Raw genomic sequence first — 16,960 nt, 5'->3', positions numbered from 1 at the left:
AAACATTTCATCCTTTCTCACAAGAAAACCCAAGAGTAGAGAGAAATCATCATTAATGATAAGTACATACCACTTCCCTCCCGTCGAACGAATCTGGGAAGGACCAACAGTGTCCACATGGAGAAGTTCTCTCAGTCATTTAGTCATCACCAGATTGACTAGTGGGTGAGAGGCGACAACCATCTTGCCATACCGACAAGGAGCACAAAGGAGGTTCTTCTCAAACTTGAGCTTGCGTAATCCTCGAATCAAGCCTAGGGCACTCAAATGAGTAAGCAAGTCAAAGCTCATATGCCCTAGTCTCCTATACTACATCCAAAGCTCAGAAGAAGGTTGAGCAATCAAACAATGAGAAGAACCAAGGGACTCAGAAAAATCAGCTCCAAGAACTCTCACAACTTTGGAAATCCGGCAAATCAAAGCGCCTAAAGACTCAAGAACTTGAGAAGTATCGCGTTTGAAATGCACTTCCAAGTCCTCATCCAACAACTGAGATACAGAAAGCAAATTGTACCCCATATGCTCCACCAAAGTCACATCTTTGAGAGTAAAACTATCATTTACCCTTCCTTTCTGATCATCCCCAAAAGTGATGTACTCATGCTTCTTTGTCGGGGTGAGACTGGAGAACCATGATGTATCTCCGGTCATATGGCGCAAACAATCGGAATCAATGGGCCACTTGTTCTTCAGGCCTCCGCCTGCCACCTACATGTGGGAGAGTAGTAGGTAGATGGCTCCGTACTGGGGTTAGTCATAAACGTTTTAGGAATCCAGTACTGGTTCATCCGCCCTAAAGCAGTAAAAGCATGTGCATGCAAATCAACACTAGTACGCTAAGGGCGAGAACCATGAAGAGAAAAATGTGGTCTGCCAAAACGCTAGAACTCAAAGCCTCTTACATGGATCAAAATCATATGAGTCATAGTAAAATCTACGCCGGGAACCACCTCTAGGAAGAGACTGAAAAGCGCTAGAGACTCGTGGGTAGGAACGAGGAAAAGGCTCATGTACACCAACAAAGAGGGCGGTACATGTCCTGAGTACTCCATTCCCACTCACGCCGCTCATTCCTCCTACGGTGAAAGCAAAACCCAATCAAGTGACCCTCTCTCTAGCAGTAGGTGCAGTGATAACGTCTTCTGGAAACTCGAATGTCGATCACTCTAGGATCTCTCACAGGGGCTCTCATCTGAGACTATGAAGCTCTCATAGGTTGTGGTGCGGGCTTCTTCTTGGTAGGATGTGGTGTGTGTTTCTTCTTGTTGAGTTGTGGTGTGGTATTGATTTTGGATTTCTCAACTTCTAGGGTAGTAGATATGGTGAAAACAATCTTACTCTCCCCATTGTAAGTCACTTTCTCAAAACCAATCCAAGACCCAAACCCGTCTTATTGGCACACATCTTGGTCTTGGCCAAGATCAAATTTATTTTGCCCTTACCTTCTGAGCATTTCTCCACTAGAGAAAGGAGACACTCATTCTCGGCTAAAAACTTCTCAACTTGCATTCTAACCCGAGTTTGTCCTGAAAGATGATGCAGGTGGGACAGTTCAGCTGCACATCCTTCGAACTCCCAGCACTCACCAATCTAGATTCCAACTCCTTGATGCACACTGCTTTCAATTCAACATCTTTTGCAAGCAAAAGACAATTTATGTAGGCGCCTAAGAGAGTGGATCTAGACTCCTCCTCAGAGAACTTCTTCTCAGCAGTCTCAAGTCAACTGGCAACTTGAGCATGCAAAGCGTGAAGCTTAGCAAGTTCTATCATAACCACCAAACAACTCTCACAGTCCTCATCATCACACCTAGACCTAAGCAATGCAAGCTCAAAAGAAACAGACTTATACTTAGGTCTAAGCTTCTTCAACTCATGTATAGATTTCTTAAGTAACCTATCCTGGCTAACGAGAGTATAATTCAGGATATCAACTTGGATGGAAAGCTAGTCGTAGGAAGGTAATACCTTGGAGGGATTAGGCTCGGGTCACTGTCGTTGTTGTCGTCAGCAATGAAGCAGAGGCCGGTGAGGTCCTTGGCCTTCTTCTTGCTCTTCACTTATGGTTCATCCTTCTCTTAGCTCTCCTCGAAGAGGTGTCGATGTCGTTGAGAGCTACCACGAACATCCTAGAAGCCGTATTGGCCGCATTCTTGGTCATCTTGTCATGGTTCTTCTTGAAGAAGGGCTTCTTGTTCTTCTTCTTGTGTTTGTTGTAGTCGTGGTTGCGGCCTTCCTTCTTCTTGAGCTTGGGGCAGTCTGCCTTGAAGTGGGTGGTGTCACCACACTCAAAGTAGGCACGGGAACTGCCCCTCCTCCGGTCTCGGCGGTTGTTGTAGAAGCGAGTGAATTTCTTCACGATCAGTGCAAGATCCTCATCATCAAGCACATCCATCTGCTCCTCTGTAATAGAGACTAAGGAAGACAAAGCAAATCCACCAGATAAAGTGTTAGCACAAGAAACACCAAATCCAGACTGGTTACTACCGTAGGTCCAGAAACCAAAGTCATGTTCTGAGACAGTGGATTTCCAAGACCAATCTGAGTCACCTTGGCTATCTCGGTGGACTTGAGCTTATTGAAGAGTTCATCACAAGTTAATGTATCGTAAGTTGATGATTCTTCAATGCTCGAGATCTTCACTTCCCATATGCTAAGATTCAGAGTATAGAGAAACTTGATCGCTCTCTCGTGGTCAGAATAGGGGCAAATACCAGTTGATCGAAGATTGCTAACAATTCCATCAAAGTGAGCAAACATAGCATCCAAAGACTCTTTAGGGCCTTGCACAAACATTTGATATTCTTGTTTGTATGTACTTTGGTGTCTGGCCTTAATCTGATTAGTGTCTTTGTGAAAGATACTTAGAGTAGTCCAGATCTATCAGGCAGTACGAAGGTGCTGAACCCTGTCAAACTCATTCCGACTCATGCTTGTGAACAAAATATTTATGGCCTTGTTGTTAGTCTCATACTGTTTAATTTGAACCAGAGTCGTGTGAGCAGCAAGGATCTCGTAGATGGAATCAACTACCTCCCAAATTGCACTTCCTTGGCTTAAGAGATAAGCTTCCATGCACACCTTCTAGTACGAAAACAGCGGAATCTTCCCACTTCTCTCCATGTCGCCTATAGATCACAAAGCCGGTTAAGGTCAACAAGTGATCAAACCGCCTCTGATACCAAATGTAGGAACGAGATTGGCGACTGGAGGGGAGGTGAAAAGGCGTTGCAACAAATTTCTTACAAAATCGATAACCTTCTCCTATTTTGATAACCCAATACACATTAAAACTCAAGCGGAAGTAAAAATAGAGAAAAGTTTTAATAAGAGAAAATTGAGGCAACACGACTCCACGGATGGTATATGAACCATATGTTTCATTTAAGATCAATCCATGTGTCTTAGTACTCAAAAGATCACAACTTGTAATGAAACAAGAAAAGATGAACACCGAGCAACAAAACTCTCCAAGTTGATTGTCTAGAGACAAAGGAATTCAAGATTCCATCACACAAGAATGTGTATGTGAATTTTATACCTCTAGCAACAAGAATAATAATCTTACAAGGTGCTAAACTTTTAGCTCAAAAACCAAAATGAAAAACTTGCAAGGGAACCAGATGGAAACTAGAACGAAAGGAATTCAAGCATATACAAAAACATAAACTTTATTACTCAAAGAGATCGACCCTATTTTACATATGCTAAGCACTCATCTTTCTCTCCTTTAAAACTTAGCTCTAAGCTCTCAAATGGGTGACACAAGAGGGCTTAAGTGGCTAGTTCAAACTCTCTCATAGCCCTACCCCTCTATTTATAGGTCTAGAAAACTTGACTCCTAAGTTTTTTAGCTTTTTTCAAAATACTTATCTCTTGTAATACACTCCTACCTACCACCGAGGGTATTTTGGTCAATTTTCTTCTCCATTCATCGGACGGCTACGGCGCCTTCACGACTTAGCTTCACCTCGACGTAAGATTCACGATGGTGCCACGTACTCCTCCATTTCTCTCACGGTTTTGAGGCCAAACCGCGAAACCTCCTGCACGCTTCTCAAAACGTGACTCGCTGTCTTACTTACACCTTAAGCAAGTGCTTCGATGTCAACGTGTGTACTCCACCATGCGATCCTGGCCGCTGTTAAGTCTCTCCCGCTCTTGATCCCTCAAACTGCTTTGTCACTTGCACCGGTATCACCTTCGCTTGATTTTGTCAACACGCCGTCTCCATCCACCTTTCATGCTTTGCTTTACCTCCACGTGTTCAGCTAGAATCACTCTGGTTGGCTCTGATCATTCCATCGTAGACCGTCAAGTTGCATCCATCACCTGCGCACCATGAGACAAGCAAACACATATCTCCAACTCCAATTCCAGTTAGTCCATAATTAATATACCCAAATTAAATCCCAAAATAATTCAAATCACATCAAAGCTCATGCAAAACCGAAGGTCATCAAGCCAAATAATATCAATGTCAATCACTCATAACAAGTAAACTAAGTCACATTTCAATCTCCCCTTTGATGAGTGCATTGACAAACCTCAAAATACAAAGATTTTGGTTTGAAGAAATTAAGATAAACTCATCTAAGTGACCAAACTCGAGAAAGAGCAAAATATGTCACTTGGCATAAGAAAGGTTGCAAAAGCCTTAAGAGAGGTAAAGACGAGCTAAAAAAACTCAAAAGAGCAAGAAAACTTAAAAATCCAATAACACATGCTTCTCCTTAATGATTGCACATATTCTATTTTTTTTCTTTTATTTCTAGACAAATGCAATTTTCTCCCCCCTTTGTTGAATATTTCTGTATAATATCTTTGGGCACTTCCCTTTTGATAATACAAACATCGAGGATACAAGACTATGCAAAAGATGTGTAAATAAAATGTAAACTTATAAAGTTTCGTGTGTATATATATATATATATATATATATATATATTACAAAGCACTTATAATAACTAGAGATATCAAATCACTGAAAGAAGTAAATAATATAACTCAAACGCGCATAAACACTATCTTGTGGCACCTTTCCGCCGCAATTTTCTTCTTGCCTGAAACTCTGAAACACAAGAACAAGGCGTGCACGGAGGTATAAGCGGTGTGGAATTTCAATGGGCGTATATCTTTCAGCTTCAGATGCAGTAGCGAAATGAAATTAGTAGTCCTATTTAAAAATGAAACTCAAGCCAGTTGGAAGTTATCAACAGGATGATTAGACAAACGTGTAATCATCCAAGTAGCTTTGACGCAAGAATGCTCCCAATCCTTACATTGACATGGCGACTCTGCACGCCATTGAGAGCGACCATGAACCAGACAATCATTGTCCGGTAATGGAGGAGCTAGACCAGTGTTTAGGCATGTAGTTGACAGATGCAAATAAGCGCATATGTCTCCTGGACATTTGTGAATTGGATACTTCCAAACCAATACAGAATACTAAAACTTGCATGATTTTCTGTTATTCAAACCCCCAGCAACAGACCCCATTTTTTTTTCCCTATTGCAGTTGGATCGTTCCGTTTTCACGTACCCCACAGATGACTCATTCCGGCAACACCAACCCACAATACATAAATAACTATCTAAAAAGGAGCAATGAGAAATAGCAGTTGCCTAATAGCTCCAAACATATGATTGGTCCAGGGTGCATCGAAGTGAAATATTTTGTCGTTTTGGATGGATCATCTTTCCCACAACTATTTATACTCTTTCGGATCATTTTAGTACTGGCATTTAAGCTTATATGTAGCCGTTTGAGTCGTCAGATCTTACGGGTCACTCTAAAATGGTGTTGTTGTGGTTTTTCTTCTGTCTGTTCGTTTTGATAGTCGTTTTTTAATGTTGTTGTTATTATTGTGGTGTTTTAGATCTAGCTTTTTAGCTAAGTTCGTAGTCCGCTCTGCTGCATGATTTTTGCTTGGTTTTTCTTAATTAACCAAGCACTTATCTGTTAGGTTTTTTTTCTTATTAATATAACGGACATCTCTTCGCCGGTTCAGTTTAAAAAACCGGTTAAGTTAAAAAAAAAAAGCTCCAAACACATGACAGCTACCTCTTTGTTCCAATTGATGGAAGGACCCGTTGACAAGATGTGTCTACACATTCCTTCGTGTCTCCAGTATTCAACTATGGCAAATCAGCACCACATCAGGCGCGTTAAGAAATTTCTCAAGTGCTTTATACCTTTGCAAACTGCAAAATATTAGTCATTCAACAAGTATTCAGGGATTAAGTTTGTCCCTGGTTTCCTTCTTCGATAATTCGCAATCTATGTGTATGGGGATTGCTGCAAACACATTGCTTGTAAGGAAGCAAACTTGCCTTTGAAATAGGGATGCAAACTAGGCGGACTGGTTGGCTTTGAGGCTCGCTTAATTATAATAATTATATTTTTATTCGCTTTTGTACTATTGGGTGGAAAATAGAGTAGTATTGCGAGCTCTAATGCAGGCTAGTGGGCTGTTCGCTTGCATCCCTACTTTGAAACATCAAATTCTACTAGCTGTTCTTCCCTACCACCACCCCGGCGTGATTTCATCGCACCTTAGTTTCTGCAGATGTATGTTGATTCAATGTATCATCATCAACCACAAGAAAACCAGTTAAAGCATGAACGCCTCGTAAGATTATATCTGCACCTTCGTGCTATCAACAGATGCATTGTTTTGATCGTCAGTTATCATCCGATACCGATAGCTTGTTCCTGTGGCAGAAACTTAGCAGCAAACACATAGTTTAGCGAGAAGGATCTTGGAAGTAAAATCCCTAATTGAATCTGGTTAGTGTTCTGTGCACGCTAATGTATATGCAAGTATGCAACTGATGATCACATTCTGGTTGGGTATATGCTGCTGTGGTATGCTAAGCAAGAAAAAATAACACTGGAAATCATCCAAAATGAGTTCCGAAACAAAAATTGTGCTGTTTGAAAAGTGTGAATTATTCTAGAGTAGCAGGCAGCAGCCTTGCTCCTAAAAGTTAGTAAGACTCCATATTAAATTTTCGTATTGTGGTATGAAAATGGTACAATCATCTAGAATGGTCTGTGAATTCAAAATTTTGAAGTCAATATAAAGAAAATTTATCATCCTGCATGTAAAGGAGTACATTTTTGACATGTTTAATGACCTGCATGCGGGAGGCTTGATCTCAAATGACTAAACTATAGGGTGATAACACTAATTCCTAAAATTAGAGAGATCAACATAATTAAACAATACAGACTTATATGCATTTTCAATATGGACTTCAAGAGTTTCACTAAGGCTCACACATAGTGCCAAGGGGGTTGATGAACATGGTCGAACCGCGCCATCAAGGGTTGTTTGGTAGCATGCATCAGCCATGGCTCGCATTTTTTAAAGTAGCTTTGGGCTGTTTGAATGGTTGCACACGAGCGAGAACCTGAATGAGCAGATATAAAATTACTATTGCAGCCTGGCTCTCGGGACACGGATTCCGTTTCTCCCTGTGACAGGTTGCGACAGTGATGATATTAGCGTACAATTAGTGAGTATTAATTTATATTAGTATATTTTAAATTGGATTAGAATTTAATATGATAAATTAAGTATTATATAGTGTATTTATACAAAATAAACATCATATTAAGCCTTGAACGATCTCAAGTTTGTAGTTTGACATCAAAAGAGAAGCGAACGTTACCAGGAGTTGCGGGGAGCCGAGCGGAGTGGCCTCTGGATCGCGGCCGCCGGCCTTCCCAGTGCGGCTGCCGTGGCTCCCAGATCGTCCGCTCCGCTATCGGCAGTCTGTCAGATGCCCACTCTTCAAACGACACTCTCTTCAATCTTCATGGAGAAATGGCTCCTTTCACTTGGCTGAAGCCGCTCGAGTTCTTACTCTCGCACTTGAGTGGCGTTGCTAAGGGGGGTCAAAAGCACACCAGTAAGAAGTTTTCTCCAATGGCAAATGGTTAAGTACAATGAAAAGAGTGACACTTGTAGAATGAGCAACGAAAAGAATGTAAAAAGGTTAATTTTGCCAGCGAGGGAGGCGAAAAACAAACACTGAAAACCTTACATTTTGATATTTTTAAAAACATATTCTACAAATAGACTCATGTAAAAATAATTTCTGAAAATTAACTCTTTTGCACGACATCATGATATTTAGTGTTATTGATAGCTGTCACGTATAATCTTCTATGTTAAACTTATAAGATCATATGTGACAGCTACTATAATATCAATTATTACGATATCATGCTATTCAATACGACACAAAATGTCATGATGCCTGACCCTTTTTGACATTGTTCCATGTATGTCCATGCGTAAAAAAAAAGTCTTTGGAAAGGGCCGAAATCTAAAAAAATCCACGATCGGAAAAGCACACCACCAACCAGATGCTGGGCCTGGACTTGTGAGCCGGACCTTGCTCCAAGCCTCAGACAACAGACGCTAGGCCTGGTTCCGATCCGAGACCGAGACGGTGCACGGAGCGGCGTGGGAGGAAGCTAGCGCCCGCGATGGCGAACCCGGCAGCGTCGTGGCAGCGGGACGAGCTCGCCGACTCGCTGACCGAGTTCTTCACCAACGTCACCCTCATGGTCCGCGGCGAGCTCCAGGTCCCACCCGGCACCCCCCCCCCCCCCCCCGACTCGAATCGAATCCCTCGCGGTCTTCCATCTTCCGCGCCCTTCTTTGCTCTAGATCACTAATTGTGGCGTCCTTGTGGGTAATTGCAATTATACGATGGGGCGTAGGAGAAGTGAGACTTGAACGGCACATGTCTGATTGCTATGTTGGGTGTTGATTTGATAAGAAAACGCGATGAATCATGCCGCACCTTGTTCTTGAAGAAGAAAATCATGACGTAACCCTAATGTAGAATCTTGCTACCCTAGTTGTCTTTTCATGGCAGTCTCAGTCATTTCAAAATGCATAGTTAGATTGATGCATGTTTTGGCTGACTCAAGAACACTGTTGCCTATTGGCCGGCTAGATACTTGCTAAATTTGCCATGTCCAGGAGTACCCATTGCTGTACTCACATTGGTTTGCTAACACTTGGGTTCTAATGATGGGTGGTACCTCGAAGCCTCCAAACCTCTTGCTGTCCGGCGGCAAATGGAAGTATCTACAGTTTAGTTGTCACAGAGGTCAGAGGATATTGCATTGCTGATGCGCATAAGTGAATGCCTGTCTGTTAACTTTCTTTGGCACCAGTAGCAGTTAGTCATGAGAAGTCTAAGGGCGTGGCCCTGGACCTCGTCGGTGCGGAGGATCCGTGTCGACTCCACACCACTGAGGTAGGCAAGAAAGAGGTAGGAAGATAGATGTATTTTCCTTCTTAATTCCTGAGGACTGCCAATGCCCTGCTTATATGTAGCAAGAGCCGACCCTAACAGCCTTGACTAATTAACCATAATCTGAACTAATGCTTCTTATCTTTTAAACCGACCTAGACTAATGAATCCAATCTCTAACCGAAAGCTGATCTAATCTAACAAACCACATGACAAACTATTTTGCCGCCTCTGGCTTCTTTGTTCGGCGTCGCTCGTAATGTTTGCCCCACATGACATCTCTCCCCCCTGGACAATCAGCTCGTCCTCGATCTGAAAGGTAGGATAGAGCTGCTGGAACTCGTCGAGGTCGACCCACGAGGCATCCCCCGCCGGTTGGCCGCCCACTAGACCAATAGCTCTTGGTAGTCGCGGGTCAATCTGCTTTTGAGGACATAGGACGGAGTTGGGCAGGCCCGGCCGTGGCGGGTGACCGGTAGAGGTGGAGGCGGGGCCGGAGGTGTCCCGTGAAAAGGCTTCAGAAGGCCAACGTGTAACACGTCGTGGAGGCGAGCGCCGGCCGACAGTTCCAGGCGGTAGGCGACCTCCCCCACAAGTTCCTTGATCCGAAATGGACCATAGAACTTAGGCCCCAATTTTCCATGGCCACAAACGTCTAGAGGTGCAGCAGGTCGGTGAAGCAAACGAACCTAGACCCATTGCCCGACCTCGAACGTGAGCTCCCGATGCTTACGGTCGTGAAAATGCTTATAATGCTGCTACGCTTGCTCCAAACGCTCTTGAATTTCCACAAGAAATTCGTCCCGATTTGTGAAATGTTGATCGACGGCCGGCACCCTTGTAGCCCTCGGCTCATAAGCGCGCAGTGACGGAGGTTCCTTGCCATATACCACTCAGAACGGAGATGTGCGCAATGAAGCTTGGAATGCCGTGTTGTAGCAATATTCCGCCCAGGCCAGCCATTGCAACCACTGGCGCGGTTGGTCTCCTGTGAAGCACTGGAGATACGTGATGATGATCTTGTTGGCTGCCTCTGACTGTCCGTCCGATTATGGATGGAAAGCCAAGCTCAGGTTCAGTTTGACACCGATGAGGCAAAACAACTCCTTCCAAACGTTGCTAGTGAAAACCAGGCCTCGATCGCTGACAATGGAGCTGGGAATGCCATGCAGCCGCACAATCCCCTCGAAGAATGCCCTGGACACGGAATGAGCCGTGTACGAGTGGCCAAGCGGGATGAAGTGGGCGAATTTGGAGAAGCGGTCGATCACCGTGAGAATGACCGATTTCCCATGTACTAGTGGAAGTCCTTCGACAAAATCCATGGCGACATCCGTCCAGACAGCAGAGGGCACCTCCAGTGGCTGCAAGAGTCCGGCTAGCTACAATTGCTCCCCTTTGTTGCGTTGGCATGTGACACAGGCACGCACGAAGTCCTGAACCGTGGAGCAATCATTTGGTACATGAAAGTCAGCTCGCAAACGGTGGAGTGTCTTCTGAATGCCTTCATGCCTAGCTCCATGCGCGCCTGCTAGGATCGAGGACAAGCTCGGTGAAGTGGTTGAAACATAGATGCGCCCGTCGAAAGTGATCAGGCCATCGCACAGGCCCCAACGACCCTAACGTTCTCCTGATTGGATCTTGTTGCGCAAGGCCCGTAGTGTAGCATCCGTCGCCGTTTCTTGTCGTAGGTCGTCGAAGAGGGTGAAGTTAGTCGTTGATATGGCCATGAGTTGAACTCCCACCTCAACGTCACATCGAAATAATGCGTCGACCACAATGTTGGTGGCGCCTGGCTTGTATTCCATGCGGAAGTCAAAGCCGAGGAGCTTGTTTGCCCATTGATGTTGAGGGATCGTGGACAGACGTTGGTTGAGGAGGAACTTCAAGCTATAGTTATCAGTGCGGACAACGAAGGAGCGGCCCCATAAATAGGGTCGCCAATGGCGAATGGCTTGCACCAACCCTATTAGCTCGCTCTCATAGGCCGCCAACTTGGCGTGCCGGGGCACGATAGGACTGCTGAAGAACGCCATCGGTCCGCCGCCCTGATGGAGCACCACGCCGAATCTCGAGCTCGAGGCGTCGCACTCCACAATGAACGCCTTGTCGAAGTCCGGCAGTTGCAGAACCAGAGCGGATGTGAGCATGCGCTGCAGGTTTCGAAACCCCGATTCTGCCTTCGATGTCCATGAGAAGCCCCCCTTGTAGAGCAACTTGGTGAGTGGTGCTGCGATGGCGTCATAGTCACGGATAAAGCGTCGATAATAGCCGACCAGCCCCAAGAATCCTCGCACTGCCCATACCTATATTGGAACTGATCAGGCTAGAACCGCCTGGACTTTCTGTTCGTCCATGGCAACGCCCTCCCCGGAGATGGTGTGGCCCAGGTAGGCCACCGACGGCGCCCCAAAGAAGCATTTCGACCGCTTGAGGTAGAGGTGGTGAGCCTGTAGTGTCTGGAATACTTGTCGCACATGGCAAAGGTGTTCCGACCAAGATGAGCTGTAGATGAGTATATCATCAAAAAATACAAGCACAAACTAGCATAGGAACGGATGAAGCGTATCATTCATCAGTGCCTGGAAGGTGGCCGGTGCATTCGTCAACCCAAACGGCATAACCAAGAATTCAAATAGGCCTTGATGTGTTCGGAATGCGGTCTTCTCGACATCATCTCAGTGCATCAGCACCTGATGATACCCAAAGCGCAAGTCCATCTTGGTGAAGAATTTGGCACCGCGTAGCTCGTCCAACAGCTCCTCGACCACCGGGATTGGAAATTTGTCTTTGATTGTGACGTCATTCAAGGTGCGGTAGTCGACGCAGAAGCGCCACGACCTGTCTCGCTTTTTGACGAGGAGAGCTGATAAGGAGAACGCCAACGAGCTGGGGCGGATGATCCCTTGTCGTAGCATCTTGGCGCATTGTTGCTTCGCCATTGCGCTCCATATGTGGTCCCCATTAGCCACGACAACACTGATGCCTGCGCGTGGTTTGATGGGGACGCTTTTGCGGCGCGCAATGGTTTTGTCGATGAAATTGTGGATTGACCCGGACTCCAGCAAGGTTTTAACAGTAGTTTCTCCCACCTGAACGTAGATCTTCATCGTGCGGAACGCGTGTGTTCGAATCCCGGTCAGTGCATGCAGAGATATCTTAGGCACTTTCACTGTGGCGGCTAGCATCTCGACCGGCTCGTCGATTTTGGATCCGCTGACCTCGATGATAAAGAGCCGCTTGCACTTGTGGCTAGCTACAAATTTCTCATCGCAATTGTAGCACAACCCTTGCTCGTGACGGATTGCCATCTCAGCGGGTGTTAAGCGACGATGAGGAAGGGACGCCGTTAGTGCGCTGGCCTTCCCGCTCGCAGGCGAGGCGATCGACATGTTGCTGGCTGCGCTAGCTGCCGTGGTGGGCAGAGCTGCGCGGTAGCGTGTGTGGTGGTGCGCGCCCACCGATTCGGCTGCTTCCCGCGTCAGTCGTGGTCAGAAGCAGAAGTCGTTGCTTGTATGCGCAGGCCAGCGTGATGGCATCGTCCAGCGTCGTCGGTCGATGGAGCGCCACGTCGGTTCGCCGTGAGTTAAGGAACCCAACTGTGAACAATTGGACTTGCTGCAGCTCCTCAGTGCAGAGGATCCGTGTCAACTCCGCACCAACAAGGCAAGCAAGGAAGAGGTAGGAAGATAGACGTATTTTCCTATCAAGACTGCTATGTGCAATACATCTTTTTGGTCACCATCAAGTGGTGATATTATTTTCAAATTCGCTTACAAATTTTAGTACCAAAATTTGAGCAATGTATGAATTGCGGTTGTGATAGAGAAATGCTTTGACACAAAGAGTGATATTGTTTTTAAATTCACCAAAGAAATGTTAGTACCACAAATTGAGCAACAAATTATGTATGCTTGACTGTTTGTGATAGAGGAATGCTTTGACAGATTAAGGGTAAACCAAATAACTTCAAAAATGTAATATACTCATTAAAGATTAAGAGATTTATAATCTCTCTTAATCTTGTCTTTGAAATAAAAGGTGTTGGAGCCCCCCCCCCCCATGTGGTATGGAAGTTGAACTGTCGTTAATATTTCTTGGTAGGATGGTGTGGTCAAACATATGTTGGTTTTGCTGTACACTTGCATTTGCTTTTAACAGCATCTTTCTATTTCAATTTATTATTAATCCGGACATTGGTTTCCTTACATGGTTGTCATCCTTTTCAGGGGACGAACAACCAGCTAGCTCTACTTGAGAAGATGAATGATCGTGTAGTGCAGGAATACAGCAACTATGGAGATGTCGCTGCTGGTCTGCGGGTCTTTGTAGAGCAGCTAAATGAGAAGAATCGAGGCTTTGATGAGTATATATCGCAGATTGATGCAATAGATCTACAGGTAACTGAGTTTGAGGCAGTGGTGTCCATGCTCGATAAGCATGTCTCCCTCTTGGAGAAGAAGGTCAAGTCTGCCCATCACACCGCTTCAACACAATAATTCCTCTCCAGAACATGTTGTAGATCTTCTTCTGTTTCTTCTTTAGGCATTTGAGCTGGTCTGAGTAAAAGTTCAATTGTGGATGAGAAAATAATGCCATGGACGCTAACGTTACAATCAGGTTTACAGACCCTAATCATGGCCAACTGTTTCACAAGAAACCTGTCCCTGTTGTGTAACTCTGAAGCAATGGTTGAAGTGGCATTTTCCAGTGTAAATGCATGCTGCCAAGATTCCTGCAAATTTTCGATCCATGGAATCGGCTGCATGAGACCGGTCAATGACATGTGGAGGCACTGGAATTGTTCTGAAGCCTGGCACTAAAATTCTTGAGCTGAATGCTTTCACATGCAACTTGGCATCCCATGTTTCTTATCGTTGCAACCTGGACTGACTGCCAATTGCAGTTTTGTCTTTGTCCTCAACGTGCAACCCGCACAATTCCTCTTCCGACTGAATTTCAATTTTCAATTTTTTTAAGACTGAATTGAAATATCATTGCTGCTGATGAAACCATTTGAAAAAAGGACTCTATTTTATCATCCTGATCTCTTTCGAAACGCATGATTTCTTTCAAAATTTGGTCTTCTCGTACCTTTATCGATCAAGGCACTTTTGAGACCTCGCAGTGTCCTCCATCACAGGCAAATTTGACCTCATTTCGTCGCCACGGGAAGCCCGTCGATTTGACCTCGTGTTTCCTCCCTAAATGTCAAGACGGAAAAGGATTAAAAGAATTAAAAAAGTTGCTTCAGAACAAAGTGAGGCCAAGACGTTAGATTATTAACAAAACGAAATCTGGAGAACGATTCATCGACTAACCTGATGTGACACTCTGGATTTCAGATTTTGGGCCCGTTGACACCGGTGTGATCCGCTCGTCAGAGAGGGAAAGAGGAACAATGTGGGATGGAAAGCATCTGTTTGTCGAAAATAATGGCGTCCTCATGGGCCATGGCCTAAGCTGCCTTGCTTTGCTTCCATCTTGTCCAACGCGTCTCCATCCAGCTCAAGGTTGTTAAAGGATTGGTCCCACAATCTCTATAACCTAATTCACGTAAGAAAACTCATCCCAAAATGAGCCATGTCACCACCACCGTGGCCTGCCGTTGGATCAAAGGGCACAGTGTCGTGAGCCGTCAGATGGAAGGGCACAACGTCGTCTCCAAGTTCGTCTCCTCTGGATTCTTCCGCCTGCATCTAAGATTCTCCGTTTTGTCCCAACGCTCTTCTGCTCGACGCCACCGTCAACCCCGCCCCAGGTTTCAACTTATCGACGATTACCGTTTAGTAATCGCAATTACTGGACTTACTAGACCACACCGCATTTGTCAACCGAACGGTTTTTAAATTTAAATTCAAAAAATTCAAAATAATAATAATAAAATCCTAAAAACTAGAGACAATTATAAGACCTTCTATGAAAAATATTTTCAAAAATAATGTCGTTTGCATCATATTCTATAGGGAGGAAATTTGAAAAAAAAAATGGAGCGTGCAACTCATTTATTAACTTAGGTTAAGAAAAAGCTAAACATGTAAACTCATATTTTTCTTATGTAGGGGTATCTTAAAAGGATCTTTACAATTGGTTTCACTTCATTTAGAGTTTGATTAATTTCTCCATAATTTTTACAAAGTTCACAAGCATGAAATGAATATGTTAAGAAATAACACTGTAATTAACTTTTTCATGTCTACCATTATTTTTTCTACATAAATAATAGTATAATTAAACTAATAAGAGTTGTTTCACTAATTTTGGAGATGTGATGGGTTAGTTATAAATTAATCTAGTTGCAACATATTTACACAAACATTCATGTTACGATAACTATTTCATGAGTTCATGTATTTTTTAAAGACATAGGATCATGTAAAAAGACTATCAAAATTGGTTTCATGATTTTTGGATTAGCAAAGAGTAAACTATGTATTTAACTTGGTTTAACAAATACATTTTCTCATAGAAAAAATTCAAAATTTTTATGATTATAAATACTTTTATTATGTAAATCTTGTTACAAGGAAACCAACAAAATTTGTTTCACTTTATTTGAAGCTCAGATGAATTAGTTATTGATTTTACAAGGTTAAGTCATTTTTTGGTTTTTTTTGAACTTTCACTAAAATTCGAGAAAACTGCTCGATAAATCGCTAAAATCAAACGATTAAAGACAAATTCAAATGGTTACCGACAATATGGAAAATGCGAAAAAATCGATCGATAAATCGTCGAATGAGCTCGGTAACTGGTGTAATTCGACCGGTTACTAATGCCAATTCAGTCAATTTTTTCTCTAAATTTCAAATTTGGTTAAATAAATTTTAAATGAATTTCCACCAAATTTTAAACTTTTTTGGAGATAACCATAAATTTTAAATGAATTCTCACCAAATTTTAAACTGTTTTCGAGATAACCATGATTTTACCAGGTTGCTTTCAGAACGAAGTGAGACCGTTCTTCCAAAAGACACTTGCCCGTTAGAGAAGTTAGATTATTAACGAAATGACAGCTGGAGAACGATTCATCTAGACTAACCTGATGTGACACTCTGGATTTCAGATTTTAGGCCCGCTGACACTGGAAGCGGACCCAGGTATAGGTGTGGTCAGCTCATCAGAAAGGGATAGAGGAACAGTGAGGAATGGAAATCATCTCTTTGTTGAAAATAATGGCGTCCTCATGGGCCATGGCCTTAGATCAGCTTCAACCGAGACGGTATTTTCCTCATCTATCACTGTAGTGTCAACTGTTACCATCTCTACTGCCTTCAAACGCACTCTAGTAGAGACGGCTTCCAGTACTATAGTGTTGCGGTCGGCTTGTAGCACTGGAGTAGCTTAAATTTGTTGCATCCTCTCCTCTTCTCAACATTTGTTCACAGAGGATGATTGCGGTCTTAAGTGAAAGAGGAGAATATGTAAGATAATAAATAAGATAGCCGCTGGAGATAAAAAAATAAAAGATGTTATAATAGTGTTAGAGAATAATGTAATAGTGTTTTAAGGGATAGATTTTTAGAGTATCTGCAGGAGATGGAGGTCATATTTGCATGTGATGGAGAATGCGCTGGACAAAATACTGTAATAGTGTTAGACGATATTATAATAATATTTTAGAGGATTTCTAACATAAGGTCTAACTTTATAGAAAAAAAATTCTTCGAGTCTATATC

At 43.5% G+C, this 16,960-nt stretch overlaps 1 protein-coding gene across 1 annotated transcript; it reads left to right on the top strand.

Annotated features, from left to right (window-relative positions):
- Positions 1-8,415: 8,415 nt before the first annotated feature.
- LOC133918540 (biogenesis of lysosome-related organelles complex 1 subunit 2-like) lies at positions 8,416-13,998 on the top strand. Its single transcript, XM_062362452.1, has 2 exons — positions 8,416-8,601; positions 13,511-13,998. The coding sequence occupies exons 1-2, from the start codon at positions 8,503-8,505 to the stop codon at positions 13,778-13,780; spliced, it is 369 nt and encodes a 122-aa protein (XP_062218436.1). The 5' UTR covers positions 8,416-8,502; the 3' UTR covers positions 13,781-13,998.
- Positions 13,999-16,960: the final 2,962 nt, after the last annotated feature.

Source organism: Phragmites australis, chromosome 5 (assembly GCF_958298935.1).
Source record: "Phragmites australis chromosome 5, lpPhrAust1.1, whole genome shotgun sequence".
Taxonomy (NCBI): domain Eukaryota; kingdom Viridiplantae; phylum Streptophyta; class Magnoliopsida; order Poales; family Poaceae; genus Phragmites; species Phragmites australis.
The sequence above is the reverse complement of the archived record's forward strand: the minus strand, read 5'-3'. Positions and strand labels throughout refer to the sequence as shown.

Bases quoted from the DNA above. Each gene is read 5' to 3' on its own strand.
- LOC133918540 (XM_062362452.1), top strand. From the start codon at position 8,503: ATGGCGAACCCGGCAGCGTCGTGGCAGCGGGACGAGCTCGCCGACTCG. The intron at 8,602-13,510 runs GTCCCACCCGGC...CATCCTTTTCAG, and splicing joins TGGTCCGCGGCGAGCTCCAG to GGGACGAACAACCAGCTAGC.